The sequence below is a fragment of the Cynoglossus semilaevis genome, chromosome 10 (genome assembly GCF_000523025.1).
Source record: "Cynoglossus semilaevis isolate Cse_v1.0 chromosome 10, Cse_v1.0, whole genome shotgun sequence".
In the NCBI taxonomy this organism is placed as follows: Eukaryota; Metazoa; Chordata; class Actinopteri; order Pleuronectiformes; family Cynoglossidae; genus Cynoglossus; species Cynoglossus semilaevis.
In genome coordinates this window covers 11033142-11051284 of record NC_024316.1, presented here as the reverse complement: position 1 = coordinate 11051284, position 18143 = coordinate 11033142, and the positions used below count along the sequence as shown (strand labels likewise).

The 18143-nt window shown below is 40.3% G+C and overlaps 1 protein-coding gene and 1 non-coding gene across 4 annotated transcripts in view; one reads left to right on the top strand and one right to left on the bottom strand.

Moving 5' to 3' along the window:
* Window positions 1-18143, top strand: part of mgll (monoglyceride lipase) — a 30749-nt gene that overhangs the window by 7147 nt on the left and 5459 nt on the right. For all 3 annotated transcript variants that reach the window (XM_008318732.3, XM_008318731.3, XM_008318730.3), the window contains 5 exons: window positions 6054-6160; window positions 8977-9113; window positions 15490-15600; window positions 15769-15858; window positions 17073-17288. In XM_008318732.3, coding sequence (XP_008316954.1) covers window positions 6054-6160; window positions 8977-9113; window positions 15490-15600; window positions 15769-15858; window positions 17073-17288 — 661 coding nt within the window. The remainder of the gene's footprint in view (window positions 1-6053; window positions 6161-8976; window positions 9114-15489; window positions 15601-15768; window positions 15859-17072; window positions 17289-18143) is intronic.
* Window positions 9377-9448, bottom strand: trnam-cau (transfer RNA methionine (anticodon CAU)). Its single transcript has one exon. It is a non-coding gene; the product is annotated as a tRNA-Met (tRNA).

The window sequence follows — 18143 nt, the reverse complement described above, 5'->3', positions numbered from 1 at the left end:
ATAGAAACAGATAAGGCAGAAACTCATAGATCTGCAAACCCTCACTCTCTGTGCAGATAAAAAAGAAGTTCCTATAATAGGTATCAGAAAGTATTTTTACGACTACCCTAAAAAGTATGATATATATATATATACACACATGTATGCCTTATTTTCAGCCCGACTGCACTTCCTCTGTTCACCTACAGTAGACGCTCCCTCCCTGATGTTTTATACCAAACAAGCAAATATACATTATGAAGCACAACGTTTTTGTCTTGTAGGGCTGCACTAATCAAGCTCGTCCAGACAGTCTGGTGTCGGTGTGTCTTATCATCCCACATGTAAGAATGTCTCTCTCACACACCTTCTGTTGTACGACAAGCCCTGATGTCTCACAACAAAAGAGCCCTCAGTGGAACTGGACGGTGGAGTCTCCAGGCTTACAGCTACACACCTACTCAGATTAGTAACTCAGCACAATGTGACACAGCATGGTAGCAGCTAATGTGTGAATGTAATGCCCTGCAGTCAGCTTGTCCATAAGCTTACAGTCGTCTTATTAGTGTTAATACAAGGACAGATTTTTAAAACTGAATTTCTACATACAGTACCAGAAGTTCAATTCTCTTCATATAAATCACAGTTAAAACTTGACAGAGGGAAACTCTGAAACCGTTGACGGAAAACTGTGCATTAGAGATTTACAGTCCAAAATGTATTTCCAGCAGCAGTCTGGGAGATACGAGACTCCAGACAGTGGAGACGTTACCACAGTGTTAATCTGTCAATAAGTGATGGATTTATGGAATGGTAATGTGGGATGATGCAATCAATGTTCTGACCTGTGTTCATGAAAAGAAAAACTTGAAACACTGTTCTCCATCAAATAAGTACATTTACAGTCAGTTATTTTATCCCCGAGATGGAATGGTAATACTGACAGCCTGTCGGCTTAATAGTTAACTATTTGTTGACTGAACTCTCCAGCACCTGCAGGCCAGACGGTTCTTGGAGAGAAGCGGTTGTTTAGCAGGGATGGGGGAGGTTTCCACAGGTTACTTGATATTCAATCTCACAGTGAGTGGCAGAGAGTGCAGGAATGATAGGTTCCTGATTTTTTTTTTTTTTTTTTTAGAAACAAAAGATATATATACGTATATATATATAATTGTATACTATAAAGTCAACGCAAGCTGAAAAACTGTTAGAGCCCAAGTCCAAAACCAACAGGTAGTTGGAAATAATGACTTGTGGAGTTTCCCAGTGCTTTGTTTTAAGGTGGAATTAATCTCGTTTTAATGTTGCATTCTTAGAAATGATGCATTCTGAGCAATTACATTGCAATGTCAGACCACCAGAACCAGACTCTCCCTATAAAGTTAATTTTAATTCACATAGAAGTCAAAAATACATGTAAAATTCATCAAAATAACTCATCTACTTAGTTATTTATTTATGAAGTTACCTATTTCGGGGGTCCCTGGAACTGAAGGCTCTGAGTTCGAGACCAGCTAGTCCTCAAACCCCAGGTTGGTTTGTCAAGTAATCTGGTGTAAAATCTGATAAGCCTGAAATGATTCTTCATCTTCATCCATCAGAATATTTTTTGTCAGGGATGAAAAAGTGATGTCATCAGCAAATAGCTGCAGATTATTTTCAGAAGCACCATGTTTGGATGTCTGGTTTATGTTCTTTAGGGTACAGATGTTGACTTATAAGGACAGCAGTGACATCAACAGAGGTCTTTGTGTCAACTCCAGTAATAACATAACATATTGATTGCACAAAAATCAACATGACCTTTTCCTGGTATTGATTTTTGAGGTTATTTACAGTTGACACACAAAACTTGAATCTTATCCTTTAGGCCAATGTTTTATTTTAAAATATAAAAATCTACATTTGTATAACTAAATGGTAATTGATTTATCTAAAGCAATTTATTACTTTTGGGGCTAATTGAAAATTACTTCTAGGTAGGGCGGAAGTGCATAAAAATGGATGTAGGTGAAAGGTGGAGGGAGAGAGCGGGAGCATCATCATAGCTGACGGTGTTCCAGTCAACACCGACTGAGGCTGTAGGCTCTGAGACTTTGGACTTTTTTCAGTGATGAATGCACTGCAGGTCTATGTTGTACAGATGTTTGTACCTAACTGGAATAAAACCTCAGTAATAGACAGTTAAGAACACCATAGTGCAGTGACTGTTCCTGCTTTATAATAGTGTTGTGTTCATCCTATTATGTGTTAATGTTTCTGTGGTGGGAAAAAAATCTATTTTTTTTTATTTAGCTGCGGGCGGCTGCTGCCTCTGTTAGACTTGTCATCTGAGAATAATTTGCCTAATTAAATGCTTTGTAATGTTTTCCTGGTACGCCTTTGTCCGGGGGCAACACTGACACGAACAATGAAGTCTAATATTAGGCTGCAACCACATGGCTTTCGATGAAAGAAAATTAGTAAATGTTTCTTGGTGCCAAATGGGATCCTTGACTTGATCGTAATGTAAAACAATGAGGAGAAACAAATGTATATATTAGTATTTTTGTAAGATGGAACCTTGTTTTTCCTCATTTGCTGTTTTCACATGATTATTAGAATTTGTTGGTCTAATGTAGTTGTTCAAGACGGTGGTACTTTCAGTAAAAGAAACGTAATGCTGTTAAGTTTTGGTTCCTTGAACTCAAGTTTATCTGAGCCCCAGGAAAGTTTAACAAAATTCTATATATTCCAACATTGTATATGTAGTGATGAACTGTACTATAGTGATGCTAACAGAATATGAATGCATCTATGCCTGCACAGTGGCCCACTAATTTAGCTATCTGTTCAGAACAGAAGTCTTAGAGTCCTATTTAGTTGAAATTATATCATGACTTGTCAGAGCAATATATTGTATTGAGCCAAGTTACAGAAAGCCATTTTAAGTTCATCTGCTACTCTGACTCTGACTCTTAGTTGTTTAGATACAGTAGTATATTACTACCAAATACTGCCTTCTGTGTTTTCCTTCTGACAATTTTGGCTCTCCTTTTGGGTTTGTTTGTCACACTTCATTCCTCATCGTCCACCATCTTGATTTCCACCTGTCACATTGCTCATCTCACTCTTATCTGTAGAGTGAGATGAGCACTCATCTCACCCTCCGGCTTTGCTCGGGAATCTATGAGCAAAGCCGTAGATTCCAACCAGAGTCTCTTCTGGATAAACTGGGCAGTTAGAGATCTGGTTTAACAGGCTGTCAGATAAAAATCATTTTTAACACGTCATTAACTGTGAGTCATTCATGTTGGCTTACGCCATAAGGTCACTCTGTTTAATAAAGCTGCACCACCAGTGAACTCCTAAGTTAATTACATAATGTCCTTAATATTCTTGTGCCATAGAGGTGTTACAGTTACAAAAGGTAATCCTTTAAAACAACAGGCTCCGTCTAATCAGATTAACATGCCAGTGTTAGTCACGTTACTGGTCTTCAACTCCCTATCTTAGCATAAAGTTGTCACAGTTCTGGTTGTTCACCTGTTTTCGTGCAGATGCGTGAAGACCAGAGATAAATATCTCCGTTTTTCTCGTTTTTCCTGTGAACATCACACTGGCATGTGAAGAGTGTGGCACTTGAGGAGTGAGGAGGTTTGTGATTCAGCCCGGGGCTGAGGAGGATTAGGGCACCGGCTTTGTTTTGGTGCCTGTGTTGTTTGGAGTAGCTGTGAGTAAGACCAGAGGGAGGACCAAACTCTCTCCTGTTCATGTTGTGTTTTCAATCAGGGCTAATAATAAGCCATGTTGTTCCAGCTACCAAAACAGTGTGGGAGACAAGTGGATCTGCTGTTCCCAGAGAGAGAGTGTGAAGAGTTAAAGAGAGAATTATAATGAGAATGAAAAATGAAAAAGGCCTGTGCTTGTATCTAGAACATTACACACTAAATAATGTATGTCTTCAAACAGTGGTGACAATGAAGTTGCTTCCAATCTCATTTACAAAACCTATTTCCAACTAAACGCAATTGTTGTGCACTAATTTTTACCTTTATTTACCTTATTTTACCTAATTGTTGATTCTATGACCTTTGCCTCAATACTTTTGTTTATGTCTCCATAATGTTGGCATTGATTTCTACATTTGTTTGTCTCTTCATTTCAAAACAAGACAGTTGTTAAAATGTTTTTCCGAAAACAGTACGAAGGACAGGAGAAGGGAATATTCTGGCTAATTTGTAAGCGTGTGAACACATAAATGTTTATCTGTTTTGTTCTTAACCTAAAAGCTCTCTCTCTCTCTCATTTGGATGTATTTACTTTTGATAATTTGTCATAAAACTACACCAATGTTCTAGTGACAGAATTGGGACTCTTGCTAAATATAGTTTAGTTTAGTCAAAAACACTTGAGTCAAAATTGATTAAAAGGTTTTAATGTTCACCAGGTGTCTGGTCACAGAGTGAGAGTTTCTCTGTGATGTTGAGCCAAAACATTCTTCACACCATGCCAGCAGCTGCAGACATCTGTCATCACAGCACTGGAGAATTGTTTTCAAATACACAGACAGACCAGGAAAAATAATAATAATAATAATAATATATATATATACAGTATATACATATATATATATATATATATAATCTATATATACAATATATATATATATATATATACAGTATATATATAAGATCTCAGTGTCATGTGGTTCACTGTGTAGTCGTCTCCTTTCAATGAACCCTGATTAGCCCCATTAAAACTCCACCACCCCTCTCTCTCTCTGTGTGTGTGCGTGTCACAGAACATTATGTTCATACAAAGACTGTCTTTCACATGCACACTCGCACGCATTAACACACATGGACCCGAGGAGTGCAGAGAGGTCTCAGTCTGCAGGAAGTAAGTACTAGTGAGAGTGGAGTGATGTGCTAATGAAGCCTGATGAACAGCTGCACCTCCACCTCCACCACCACCACCATGCTAGGCCTTATACTCTCACTCACTTTCTCACCACTCTCCCTCCATGCAGAATTCATGTGGAATAATTATCTGCTGCTTCTGATTGAAGCTCTTGTTTGAAGCACTTCTCTGTGCTACTGCTAATTAGAAAAACAAGCGTGGAGGACTTCAGAGCTGCTGCAGCACTCAGTGTGCACTAAGAGGAAAAAGTAGAAGATGAAATAAATAACCCGTCCCACCACTGCCACAGGCGTTTATCAGGATTAAATGTCTGACATTTCTCTGAAAGGTTAAACCTCCGTTGTGACACGTTCTTTCACTCTCCTGTCTCTCTCTGCTCCTCTGATATATTTGATAACTGAAATGACCAAAGTTTCTGTCAAAATTGAATTCTGGAATTCTTCTAGAGTCAGTTTCATGCGTAGACTGTATCTCTGAAATGGGCGGGGCTACTTCATCCATAAGTCTTTGACTATACTGCTGCTTTAAAACATGTTTTATCTTAAAGTTTCTCAAACCTGTAAAAACAATTATTCTGAATATAACTATCTTTACTGTGTGAATATGTTTTGATCAGTATTCACCAACAACAATAAGATGAGCCTGCACTTGCTATGATGGAGGTTATTCAGAGGACATTTATTACAGTATGTAAAATATGGAAATTGAGGACAGTGGGTATTTTAGTTTCAGTGGTTGGACACGGTTCAGAAATCATTACGTACTCAGGATAAAGATGAGAAACCAAAGGTTGCACGAGAGGCTCTCGTCCTAAAGTTCTCATCCTGTCCAGCTTCACAACCTTTGTTTCCTATACTGTCATACATATGAAGTTACTTTGGAATCCAGTAGAACCTTCTCAGCTCTTCTCTGACAACTCTGTCCATTTCTCATATACAGTCAGTAGTTTTTAAGTCAGCAGACACTCAGACAGATAGATTGATGCATTTTTAGATTCCTCTTTTTATATAGTCTGGCCCTATTCCACTCTTCTGCACCTGAAAAAAAAACAATTCAGGTTAAAATAAACACATGAAGAAAATACAGCTCTGCTGCTGCTGCTGTTTGCTTACTGCGTAAAACAGATACAGACAGCAAAGCCACCTTCTGTTTGTCTCTGCTCCTCTCCTCAGGGCTCTGGTGTTTATCGTCCATGGCACCGGGGAGCATTCTGGGCCGTATGATGAGATTGCACAAAAACTGAGGGACCAGTCTTTGCTGGTATTTGCACACGACCACGGTAGGTCACGAGCTCATACCTTGCATCCCATTCATTCATGCATATGTTTACACCTACAGCCGCGGCTGCTTCCCTTCATCCTCCACCCCATTGTCTGATTGTCTGGCCATTGTAAGGTAAAGCGAGTCTGTGGGTTTGGAAACTAAGTGGATGTAAATGACAGAGTGATGCAGAGAGAGGATGTCTTTTGTGCTGCTGTGTGGAGTATTTGAATAGAACTCCTGGTCAGGTTTCACTAGATAATCTAAATCTAGAGCCAAGAATGAAACACAATTTGCACGTTATTGTCTGCGGTGTTTGGCGCAGAATTTAAGTGAAATTCTACGTCAAAACTTGCACGTGATAAATCAGGGGAGTCAAACTCATTTCTACCAGGGGCCTCATCAGCAATAGCTTTGACTACTCTATAACATATTAATACATGTTTCTGCAATTGATTATTATTTATTCAAGTTACAAATATTCTACATTGCTCTCTGTAATGAAAATAAGTCATTAAGTAGGTCATTAACTTAAAGGCAATTAAACACTTTTTAGCTCCCACGGACCACACATAATGATTTTGTGGGCCGCATTTGGCCCACGGGCCTTGAGTTTGCCACAAATGCTCTAACTGAATATTCAGTTATGTGCTTTGTAGCTGGTGTCTCTCACACACGCAACCTCAGGAGGTTAGCAGTGGCGTTGTACTCGGTGTGTTCTACCCGTGACAGGAACGTGGATGACGATACAGGGATATGAAGTTTAAGCGTCAGAGTGGGATGATTTATTTAGATCGAGGTCTCAGTGACAAAGTGCTGAGTTAATAAAGCAGTGAGTGAAGGCTGAGGGCGAGTGAGGCTGCACACAGAGGAGCCATTTGTTCAGTGGCGTGCAGTGAAATGTCACAATGGAAAAGACTGAACTGGAACAAGTCCCTGTAGATGCTGGTGTCTCATTGTTTTGTCTCTCACACACACACACACACACAGACACACACACACTTACATACTGAGTTCAACAGTCGAGCTCTTGAACTGGTTCTTATCGTCCGTTCTCCTGTGGCAGTCTTTGAGTTATAGGATGTTGGATTTGTTTTTTATTAAAAGAGTGTTGGTTTAATGAATGAGCCGCTGCGCTGTGTCTTCAACCAACAGTCTTAACACAACAAATGTTTTCATCACGTTTTCATAGCTAACACGTGATTTCACGTTTTCTGGATGGCGAATGAAGCATGAATCTTCTGCTACAGTACTGACATTCGTGGTCAAATCATAAACTTGTTTTTTATTTTATTATTAAATCATTCATTCATCTGTTGATTTGTATTATTTAAAGTGTTTGAGACAAAGTGACCGGGGGTACATTGTGGGGCAGTGGTGGCTTAGTGGTTAAGGAAGTGGACTTGGGTCTGGAAGGTTGCCACAGTTACCACTGAGGTCCTCTCTCACTCTCTCGCTCAAAAAGCTGCCCACTGTTCACTTTGGTGATGGGTTAAAGAGGTCATTTTGCTGTGTGACACAATGACACAATGACAAGAGTTCACTTTCCTTTCCTTATTGTTCAATAGCAAAAAACATGTTCCACATCCTGTGATTGACACAGGTGGTGGCACTCGGGCTGCATTGGCCACATGTTGGACACAGTGTTGCTAAGATTTATCACTACCCGGTTTGTAATTTTTTTAACTTTTCTTACTTTTAATGGCCATATTTGAAATAAACATTCCAATCTACATGCATAGCTGTACTGTATTTTTTTTAACCAGGACCACCACTCAAATCACACTGCACCAGGAGGTGAACCCTGGGGTTCCACACAAGTGACAGAGACATTGCCTCTGGGCCAAAGCGCCACATTGTCAAATCCCAATAATTCATTTAGCTTGCTACCCTATAAACTTTGTTTACACCATGGGAAATCAGTTTTCAAAGTTACAAAGGACATCTCTTTCATGTCATCCACCCGTCAAAGATCAGCCCCAGAACTGATGAAAAGGGTAGATGTTGAGGGGGAAAAGTGTAGAGGGAAAGACAGAACACTGCTGATCGTGATTGGTTATTGATCTCCAGTATAGTGATGTCAGTATATTGCAAGAAGACACACACACACACACACACACATGCACACCTAAAAAGGATGAGCAGAGAATTGCATGTGACATTGATTCTCATCAATCACCATGGCAACCAGCCTCACCTCGCAGCCGCCGCCGCTGCTGCTGCAGAAAGCCAGGGACTGTATAGATATCACAGGTCTGTGGGTACAAACATGCACAAATTGGTGTTTTTGTTTTTTTCTTTGGTATCCAGGGGGCGCTAACATTTTCTCCCATCTGTCATTTTTTTTCACATCTGCTCCATCTGGCCTGGTTGTTCATTTTTCTCACCTTCTCCTTCCCACCCCACTCATTTCTTCTTACCCCTCTTTTTTCCCACCTATTCCTCTCACACACATCTTGTTTTCTCAGCCCCCCCCACCCCGCCACTCCCCTCTATCCTCACTTTTCCTTCACCAGGGCTTCCTCCGTCTCTCTTAACATTTTTTTTACACCTTTGAGACTCGTGTCTCCTTTCTTTCTCAGTGTTTGTATTCATCGTTGCTCCTCCTTTCCTAACCCTCCCTCTCACCTACTGAATCTGAATCTCTGCCTAATATCACTTCCCTTGTTGTTATAATGCTCCAAAAATCCACCAAAAATATGAGATACATGAACAAAACTGTGCACTTTTAGATCAAGTTACAGCTATTAAGAAATAAATGTACACATTAATTTAAAAGAAGGTCAATGCTTAGTATTTTGAATACAAATTTTACTTTTTTTGTTTATTCAACAGTGGGCCACGGTCAAAGTGAAGGAGAAAGAATGAACGTCAAAGACTTCCAGGTTTACATCAGAGACTCACTGCAGCACATTGACCTGATGAAGTCCCGTCACCCAGACCTACCAGTCTTCATTCTAGGTCACTCCATGGTAGGATATTTAAATAATGGGCATTAGCTCTCAAAGTACTTTCATTAGTGGCCATGTGTTCCTTTGTCTGTCACTTGTCATTGTCCAGTACTTTTCATATATAATACTAAAATATACTGTATGCTCTAGAATATTAACCTGATCCTCATATTTATTTGTGACATTCTTTCACATGTCCACAATGGACTTCTGCACTGAATGCTCCGGACACATAATGGCTAAATATGTAACTTTTTGTAGACAAAAACTTGAGCTACATCTCCTAGCAGAGGATGGTTTCGATCCATCGACCTCTGGGTTATGGGCCCAGCACGCTTCCGCTGCGCCACTCTGCTGCTCTATGTACACGCTTTTAGTTTCTGCTCCATTCAAAGCCAAACAGTTAACTCATAACTAATTGTTATCTGTTTTGGCTACCTTTAAGGAATTTTGAATTGTTGGTATATATTCTTTCCAATAAAACATTCTGGTAACTTTTTTCATCTAATTCCTGACTCATGTAGTCAGCCCTGAAGCTGATTGGCTACTTGTAATGACTCATTCTAAACTGAACTCCTTCAACCCTTGTGCTACTCTGGCCCACCATAGAACTAACGTCTCCTTAATACAGTTGTGTGCAACCGAAAATTAGCATTAGCATTTTTTCTCAGCTTTTCTCAGCCATAAAGTTAATACCTAAGACTTTGTATCATTCAGAAAGTATAGTCATCTCTTTAAAATGTAAAAACTCTAAAGTTTGATTTTTTAACATCATCGTCCCAGTTTGGCTTGACCGTGCTGCCAGCTACATTTTCACATGATGGAGAAAACCCCACGTTAGCTCTGCAGGGTGTCAGTTAAAGGAACAGCAGCTGCTAACCTTTAACACAGTAACACAGATTCTACTCAACCCCAGCTGCCACTGATGTTCACTGTAAATATCAACAGAGCACGGACTGGTTCACTGACCTGCTGAGGGCCACAGGGTTGTGTTTTTTGGCTGAGAGTGTTCTCACGGTATGAAGGAATCTGTCCAATGTCCAACGACCCTGTTCTCTGTCCACTGACTTTGAATTTTTACGAAACTGATGTGGCCATCAGTGAAATGACAGCAGCAGCAGTGGTCCTCAACATGTTTGTAAACAGTAGACAAGAATTGTAGCATACTTTGCCGTAAAACATTTTATTGCACCAAAGGCCACAGACACTCCAGTGATTGTGTAATCATTTTTGCTTTGACTTTTTTTCCATCGATTTTGGTCCAAGGCATTCTGTTCTGGAAAACAAATGTTAAATTTACTGTTGATGTCATGTCTACAAAATGTTCTGAAACACAGACAAACAACAATTCCCAAAACTTACATAACATTTGAAAATGAAATAAAGAAAAACAGACCTGGAAATTGTTTTAACCAAAGAGTGGATTTAGTTGTTTTTGTTATTTATCTTAGAAGAGCATCACAGTCCGTCACTGCTGTGTACTGTGATTCACTGACCCCTAATACAGTCAAGAGAGTTATATAAGAATGGCTGTTTTAAGTGTTTACAGATTTATAGATGTTGAGTCCATGAAGTGTGACGTCACTGTGACATTTTTTCATTGGTCTGATCTCTTCCACAAAGGAAAGGTTGACTTCACTCTAATGTAAAAAATGAAATGGTTCCTGATTTGTTTCTTTGAACAAAACAGTCTGTACGTCAAAGGAACTTCAGTCTAAATCCAAATGTTCCGTTTCTCCTCTTTTATCTCACAGCTGGAAGAACTGTCTCAAGCTGAGAACAGGGAGAGAAGTGGAGATTCATTGCAGACAGTTTTTGCCAGGCAAAGCATGGAGCCGTGTTATCTTTCAACACGGCCTTGTTCCTTTGAACATAGTGGGTTCAGCATGAAAGTGGGAGCTCCGTGCTTTGGTCTGAGTAAAAAACTGTACAGTATTCACTGACAGTATTTCTGTTTTCAATTATAGCTAATAGCTGAAGAAAAGCTGCATCAACTCTCACATTTAGCTTTTATTGCTAATGTGCAGTACCACCACTGACCAGAGGAGGTTGTTTGCTAAATTATTTATTTTAGATTAATTTAATTTTCAACAAGATACCTTTGTGTCCTTTGAAAAGACAGCTGGTAACTAGGACATTGTTGTCAAATTCAGACAGATGTCTTTTACAGTTGGTCCTAACTGAATACCAGGCCGGTCACTTTCATAAAAGCTGTTTTTGGTGGCCATTTGTTTTTCTGAGTACAACCTAAATCTGGGTGATAGTGGACCGTATCATGACAGACCTGTTTGGACTGGAGCTGCACAGGAGAACAGCCTTTCATAGACTGTCAGTGTTGTGGTTGAAACACTCTGAGGATGCAGGAACCCTGCTGTGGTTCATTTTATGTAAACTAGAACGCAGGACCCCCAGATGGGGGTCAGGAATCTGATTGAACATGTTTTCTGACTTCTGTAGCTTCAGCTTCATCCTTGCTTTCTGTTCTCTGCCACACCTTTTCATGGAAACAGACCAAATCTTCAGGAAGCCCAACCCTAATCCAGTCATGTGCGCCTGTGTTTTTACAGCCATTATTTCCCACTTTTCCAGTGTTGTGATCTGTCATCCTGTTATTATTAGGTTGTTTGTTTGTCTACTGGTCCAGGAAGGCCAGAAACACACACGCAAACACAACGGAGACAATAGAAACCACCTGTGGACGCTACATCCCCAGATTCTGTTCCAAACACAATATCCTGAGGAGGGTGTGGTGCAGTGAAGGTACACGGGTCAGCCTTCACAGCCTCACAGATTTTTCAAAAATGGCTTCTTTTACCCCTCTCTCAAACCATCTGTCCAAGTAAAAGAAGCCATTTTTGTCAACCTGGTAAAACCATCACTCAATACCCAAAAGATTCACCTCAGTTTCACATAACAAAGAGGCAGGTGACCAAAACCGTTCTGATGAGGACCACAACGACCCATCAGACTCTTACCAACTGTTTACACACCCAACAGGGTGGACCTGAAGTAGCTTTATTCTTTCACACCCAGAGTATATATTTGCTGTACTCCCCACCACCAGTTAGAACTGAAGAAGCCTCTTGGATGAGAGGTGAAACGTCTTCTTTTAGAAAATTCACGTCCAGTTGCCATGACAGAACTTTTTAAACTTGACCTTGACCTGGATGACTGAGAATCTTCATAGACATTACTTTTTAAGTTGCCCAAATGTATTGGAATTCAAACTTTACAATTTGAAAACAATTCTCAGAAATGTAGCTGCACAGTTCCAGAAACTGGATTTGTAGAACAAGTGTGTGTTTGCTTCTGTTCAACACCCTGTGTTTATGAGTCACAGTAAACTCCTCTTCTTTTACTCACTCTGCCTGAAGTCATTACGACCGGGTTGATGAGGATTGTTGGGTTTGTCTTTGGAAGGTCATAAAGCTGAGCACAATGAGGTTCAAGTTGGAGGGCAGGATCCAGTTGAAAAATTATATCATAAATTTACCTCTGTGCCATGGGAACTGCATTGTAATTCTTCAACTGAACACTAACCGAGGGTCCTGGAGTGAGACCCGCAGACCTGAAACGTGAGCAGAATGACCAGAGCAGGTTTGGATAACAAAGCTCTAAGTCTCTTAATGTTCTGAGCTTTGAAAGAGGCTGCCATCTTTTTTTTCTTTTCTCCAAGTCCAAGGATTTGGCAGTGGGCTTGGACACTCCATCAGTGTTGTATGAGCTCATGGGAATGTGGACGGATGCCTCCAGCACACATTCCCCATCTTTTCCACCAGGGTTTCTGGCACAGCCTGGTTTGTACTATTTCTTCTGCGTCAGAGTTGTTCAGCGGTTTGAAAATATTTTTATGTCAAGATCCCTCAGTCACTTCAGAGAAACCACAAACAACATGAAATGGATTTTTATGAACGTTAAAACTGGCATTGTACAGATTGATGAAAGAAAAGTATCGTTATTTATAGACCAGGCTGAACTGTGAGTCCAGAGCCTTTAGATCAGTGGTTCTTAACCTTGTTGGAGGTACTGAACTCCACCAGTTTCATATACGAGATTTAGATGGATTACGCTCTAGATGTTTGAGAGAGAAAGTTTTACCAATATTCAATTAATTCAATTTTGTTACTGCTCAGTCAGCTGACTATGATAAAAAGAAAACAAACAGCTCCATTGCAAATATTCATCTAAATATTTTAGGACCAAATCCTTTATTGAGATTTATTGAGCTTTTACCATATATTAGCTAAATATATTTTTATGTGAAATCAATATTAATGATTGTTATACAGTAAAGATGATTGCTGTACCACAGCATTAGATCCTTCACACATGCACGTAGTAGAGATTTCATAGTTAATGAACGTAGTGAGCTGTTTCCACGTCACTCTGTCACAGTTTGATGTCTGCACAGAGAGAGAACTGTTGTCAAAAGACCCCGCAGCAGCTCCTGCCGTATGACGTCCCCTTCCTATAATGTGTGGGTATTCACAGATCGACTCTTCACGTGTTGGTATGACAGCTGTAGAAGTACATAGAATGGCTGTATGTCAGCTCCTCAGGCAGTTTTTGACAGTTCAAGTCCGCCCAGAGGACAATACCAGCATTCAGTCCAAATCCAGAAGCAGGATGTATAAGAAGATCTCTGATGAGATTCCTTAAAGAGCCTCTCTGTTCCAGGCCTGCTTTTGTTGCTACAGTCTCTGCGTTCCCATATTCTCGTGTCTGTGTGTGCGTGCATTTTCAGTGGCCAAGAATGGAACTCAGAGCCAAATTACACTTAGTCATGCTGTTCTATTTGAACCTTGGTTCCAGTTCGTCCAACTCTGAGTGTCAATATTTTTAAACAAAGCACGTTGAAGAAGAAGCAAACATTTTTTATTTTAAACTGTCTGCAAAGTGAGTTTAATAACTGTTGACATTTTGGAGTATTTGCCTATTCTGCTGTACTGACAGTGTAAGCTACAAACAGTCCTTGGTCTCCACTGTCTGATTGGCCTCCTCATGATGCACCATTTTGTGGTGTTGTTGTATAGTTTGGAGTTTGAGCCCAGATTAACAAACGGTTGACCAGGATAATGCCTGGTCACTGGTCACTGCTTTTACATTTTATAATGTTTGATATTAAGGCTGATTTACAAACCAAAATGTAACTTTTATTTAATTTTTAGAAATGATGCAATAAATAATATGGAAAAAAAGTGCAAATGACGCTCCGTAGAGTTGTTGAGTCATGGAGGTGGATTTTAGTTTTTGACTTTTGTGGCCAAATTCACACAAACCAAAGTGTGTGTCTTGGGGTATTCTGTTGAGAAAAGTTTTGTCCTTGTAAACCCAGTGCCTCTCTTGGAGCAACCAGCCCATCGTTGGCCCCAGACTAATGAATATTCATGAAAGTGCTAAAGAAGCTGCACGTAAAGAAGAGTTAGAGCCAATTAGTGTGTCAAAAAAGTACACAAGTTGTATTCAGCCGTAGAAACCCAGAGGAAAAGCTGTTGGCAATGTGCTTGCTTTACATGCATGTGTGTTGGTTTCCACCTGCGTAACTTTTTCCAGACGCTCATTTGTTCTTGGCTGTCACTCTGCATCTATATGTCATGACCTGACATTCTGGAATTTAATTTACAATACAAATATCAAAGTTTATCTTAAGGTGTGGCTGAGTGCCACCGTTGCGCTGCTGTAAATGTGCGGCCCGTTGGCCCACGAGCTGCGCGGCTGCATTTCTCTGGGATGCGTGCGTGGAACCTCAGCAACAAAAGAACAGGCTGGACATCCAGGCGGTCTGAACAAAAGATGGATTGTTTTATGTTTGTCTTGACCTCTGAGAAGTTTCCCACTGCTCCTCGCATCGTAACCTTTCACCTACTTTTCAAGGACCCCCCCCTGTGGAGTGTAAAGGAAATCACTTCCTGTCTCCTAATGAATGTCAGCTTCACTGCATTACATCGACGATAAAGACAACTTCACATTTGCTTTGAAGAAACGAACAAAAACTTCTCCATGATTTAAACAGTTACTTGAATAAGTGTGCATTTTAAAGTGTCCCCACACTGAAGACATGTTCTGCTTATAGTCCTTGTCTGGGCCGATCCTGCTGTGAACATCAGTGCAACCAATCTTTAACTGCAACGAAATTAATGAAACCAAGTTTTGATCCTGGAAGATCTGGAAACAAACAAAGTATTTTTCTGGACTATAAGTCGCTCCAGAGTATAAGTAGCTCCGATGCCCTCTAGTGGCAGTCGGTGTGGCACACCCATTCAAAGGTAGTTCCCAGTACCGATAGTTGTTTTGGTTAGTGGACTCATTCTCCTGGTGTTTGGTCAGACATAAACAGCACTGTAAAGAGTACTCTGTAAACAAATAATTTAACGTTTCATGTTTTTTCTCACCACAGGGCGGCGCCGTGGCCATCCTCACAGCCTGTGAAAGGCCCAGTGATTTTGCTGGCGTGGTTCTGATCGCACCGATGATCAAAATGAACCCAGAATCTGCAACGCCGTTCAAAGTAGGAATGAAAGATGATCTGCAAAACAATCATTACAGTGTTTTACTTTTCCAAATACTAGTCTGTGTACTTTCATGTCTGTGGCAAAAAGTCAGTGTTTGTACTGTTTTTCAACATGAATATGTCATCTTAATTAAGGAAATAAACTGTTTTCTCTCCCATCGTCAGGTTTTTCTGGCTAAGGTCCTGAACCACGTGCTGCCCAGACTCCCTCTGGGCAGCATCAATTCCAAATGGGTTTCCCGGGACAAGTCAAAGGTAAGAGACAGGGTTGAGGTCTGTATGGATGTAAATGTTTGGGTGTGTACTGTACAGTATGCGTGTGAGGTTTGTTTGGATGAGAAGCCAACATGTGAGAGACACTTTGACTCGTTTCCAAACTGCAGCTTTTGTCTGCTTGCCAAGCGTGTGTGTGTGTGTGTGTGTGTGTGTACGTGCGTGTGTCAAACTTGTCCTATTGTGTTGTTTTTGTAATGACTAAAGCAGGTGAGCTCAGTGTGTGGGGTTTTTTTCCCACGTTGTGTTGTTCACTGGACCCACTTTTTTTTTTTTTTACAATTCAAAAATGTTACATGTCAAAGTGGACATGGTTTGGACAACGTGCTGAGGAGAGACTTTGTTCCTCAGAACAGTACCAGAACACAGGTTTACAGTATTTTGGTGGGACCTGCCCCCCACTTTGGGGACCACTGCAGTAAATTATCTGTGGTGATTTTTTAAAATGAACTTTTACAGAGAATGTTGTTATTCAATGAAGTGAGTGAAAAAAAAATACTGTTGAGATCACCACCAGGCCGTCTCTGTCTGATACGTTAAACTGAATGCATTGTTCTCACCTACTGTAATACAACGAATTAGAAGGTTAGTTGTACTGTCAGCTCCACATCAGTTAAACCTAGATTTATTATGTTTATATTAATGGTGATGATGATAGTATGATGAGTGAGTAAATCAGTATTTCAGGTTAATGGACAAAGGTTTAGACGAGACGATCTGCAGCTCATCAGTTTTTCTGATGAAAAATGTTGTGATGTGATCTGTGTGTGTGTGTGTGTGTGTGTGTGTGCAGCAGAGCAGGTCACGCTGTGGCCTTTTTGGATCTTAGTCATGTTGTGATTCAAAGTGTGTTCTGGGAGAGAGGAGCTGTTTCTGCTGGATCAGAGTCACAACATAAATATAGTCTGTAAGTGTGGGAGTGTGACCTATTTATGGGCTTTATACACAACAAAAAAGATGGTCATATATATTGATACAACACGATGAAGTGCCTTCTCTTCTGTGGTGCTTCATCATCCAAACTCAGTCACTTGTGTTGACAGTCAGCGTCTTTATCGTTCTCGCTGATGTAACGTGCAGTGTCAACCACTGTAAACGTGCGTGATGACACTGTAAAAACACTAACACTAATAATCGTGGAATAAGAGTTTACAGTAAACTGTGTGGTGATTACTTTGGTCCATGTCCTCCGACAGGTGGAGGCCTATGACGCAGACGACCTGAACCACCACGGTGGGGTCAGGGTGTCGTTCGGGTGGCAGCTGATGGGGGCTGCGGCTCGCATAGAGAAGGAAATCCCGACCATCAGCTGGCCGTTCTTTCTCCTGCACGGTGACGCCGACAAACTCTGTGACATCAGAGGTTCTAAGATCATGTTTGACAAGGCTCCAAGTCCAGACAAGAAGATCAAGGTGGGACGTTATTTGGCTAAAAATATATCTGTTCATCAGAAACCAAAGTGTTGCACTTGGATCAGTTCCTTGTCCTTAAAGGTGAAATCACTCCATTTATGTTTTCATATGATTTTTATACTGAATTGATGTTACGTCACTTAAAGAAACAGCAGAATAGATTTCCTTAAAAAGGCCAGGCCTTATTTGACAGCATGGCTGATTTGACCGGCCTGCCTGCAGTCCAGATCTGTGTCCGACTGAAGGTGTCCTGCACTTAGTGAGGAGGAGAATCAAGTCTGGTAGAAACTCTACTTGACAAAGTGCAGTCATTTCATACTATATTTACAGACTGACTTCTTCATGCATAGAACTCTTTTTTATATATGTTTGTTTATAATAATTAGAATTAATATAGTAAGTCAGTGGTTCTCAAACTTACTCTGTACCAGCTGAGAAATCACTGATCTCTCTGAGTACCACCATGATGACCAACATTAGAATACAGCAGCGTAGGCCTTCACTGTTAGCTTCCACCACAGGAGAGAGGTTTAGAAAGATATTTATGTTTAAATGTTGTATTAATTGTGCATGGTATGTTTCAGATTTATTCAATTGAAAATGTAAATGTGAAAATATGAATTTTCCCTGCATACCACTAGAGAGCGCTCTACCACAGTTTGAGAACCACTGTAGTAAGTCACATCACTGATGATTGTTGTGTAAGAACAACACAGTAGCTGTGGATATATTAATAATAATAATTTGTGTTTATACACACACACACACACACACACAGTCATATATATTTATATATGTATAAAATAAAAGGCACAAATTATCATATATTATTAGCCTTCTCTCAAGACAGAAGCA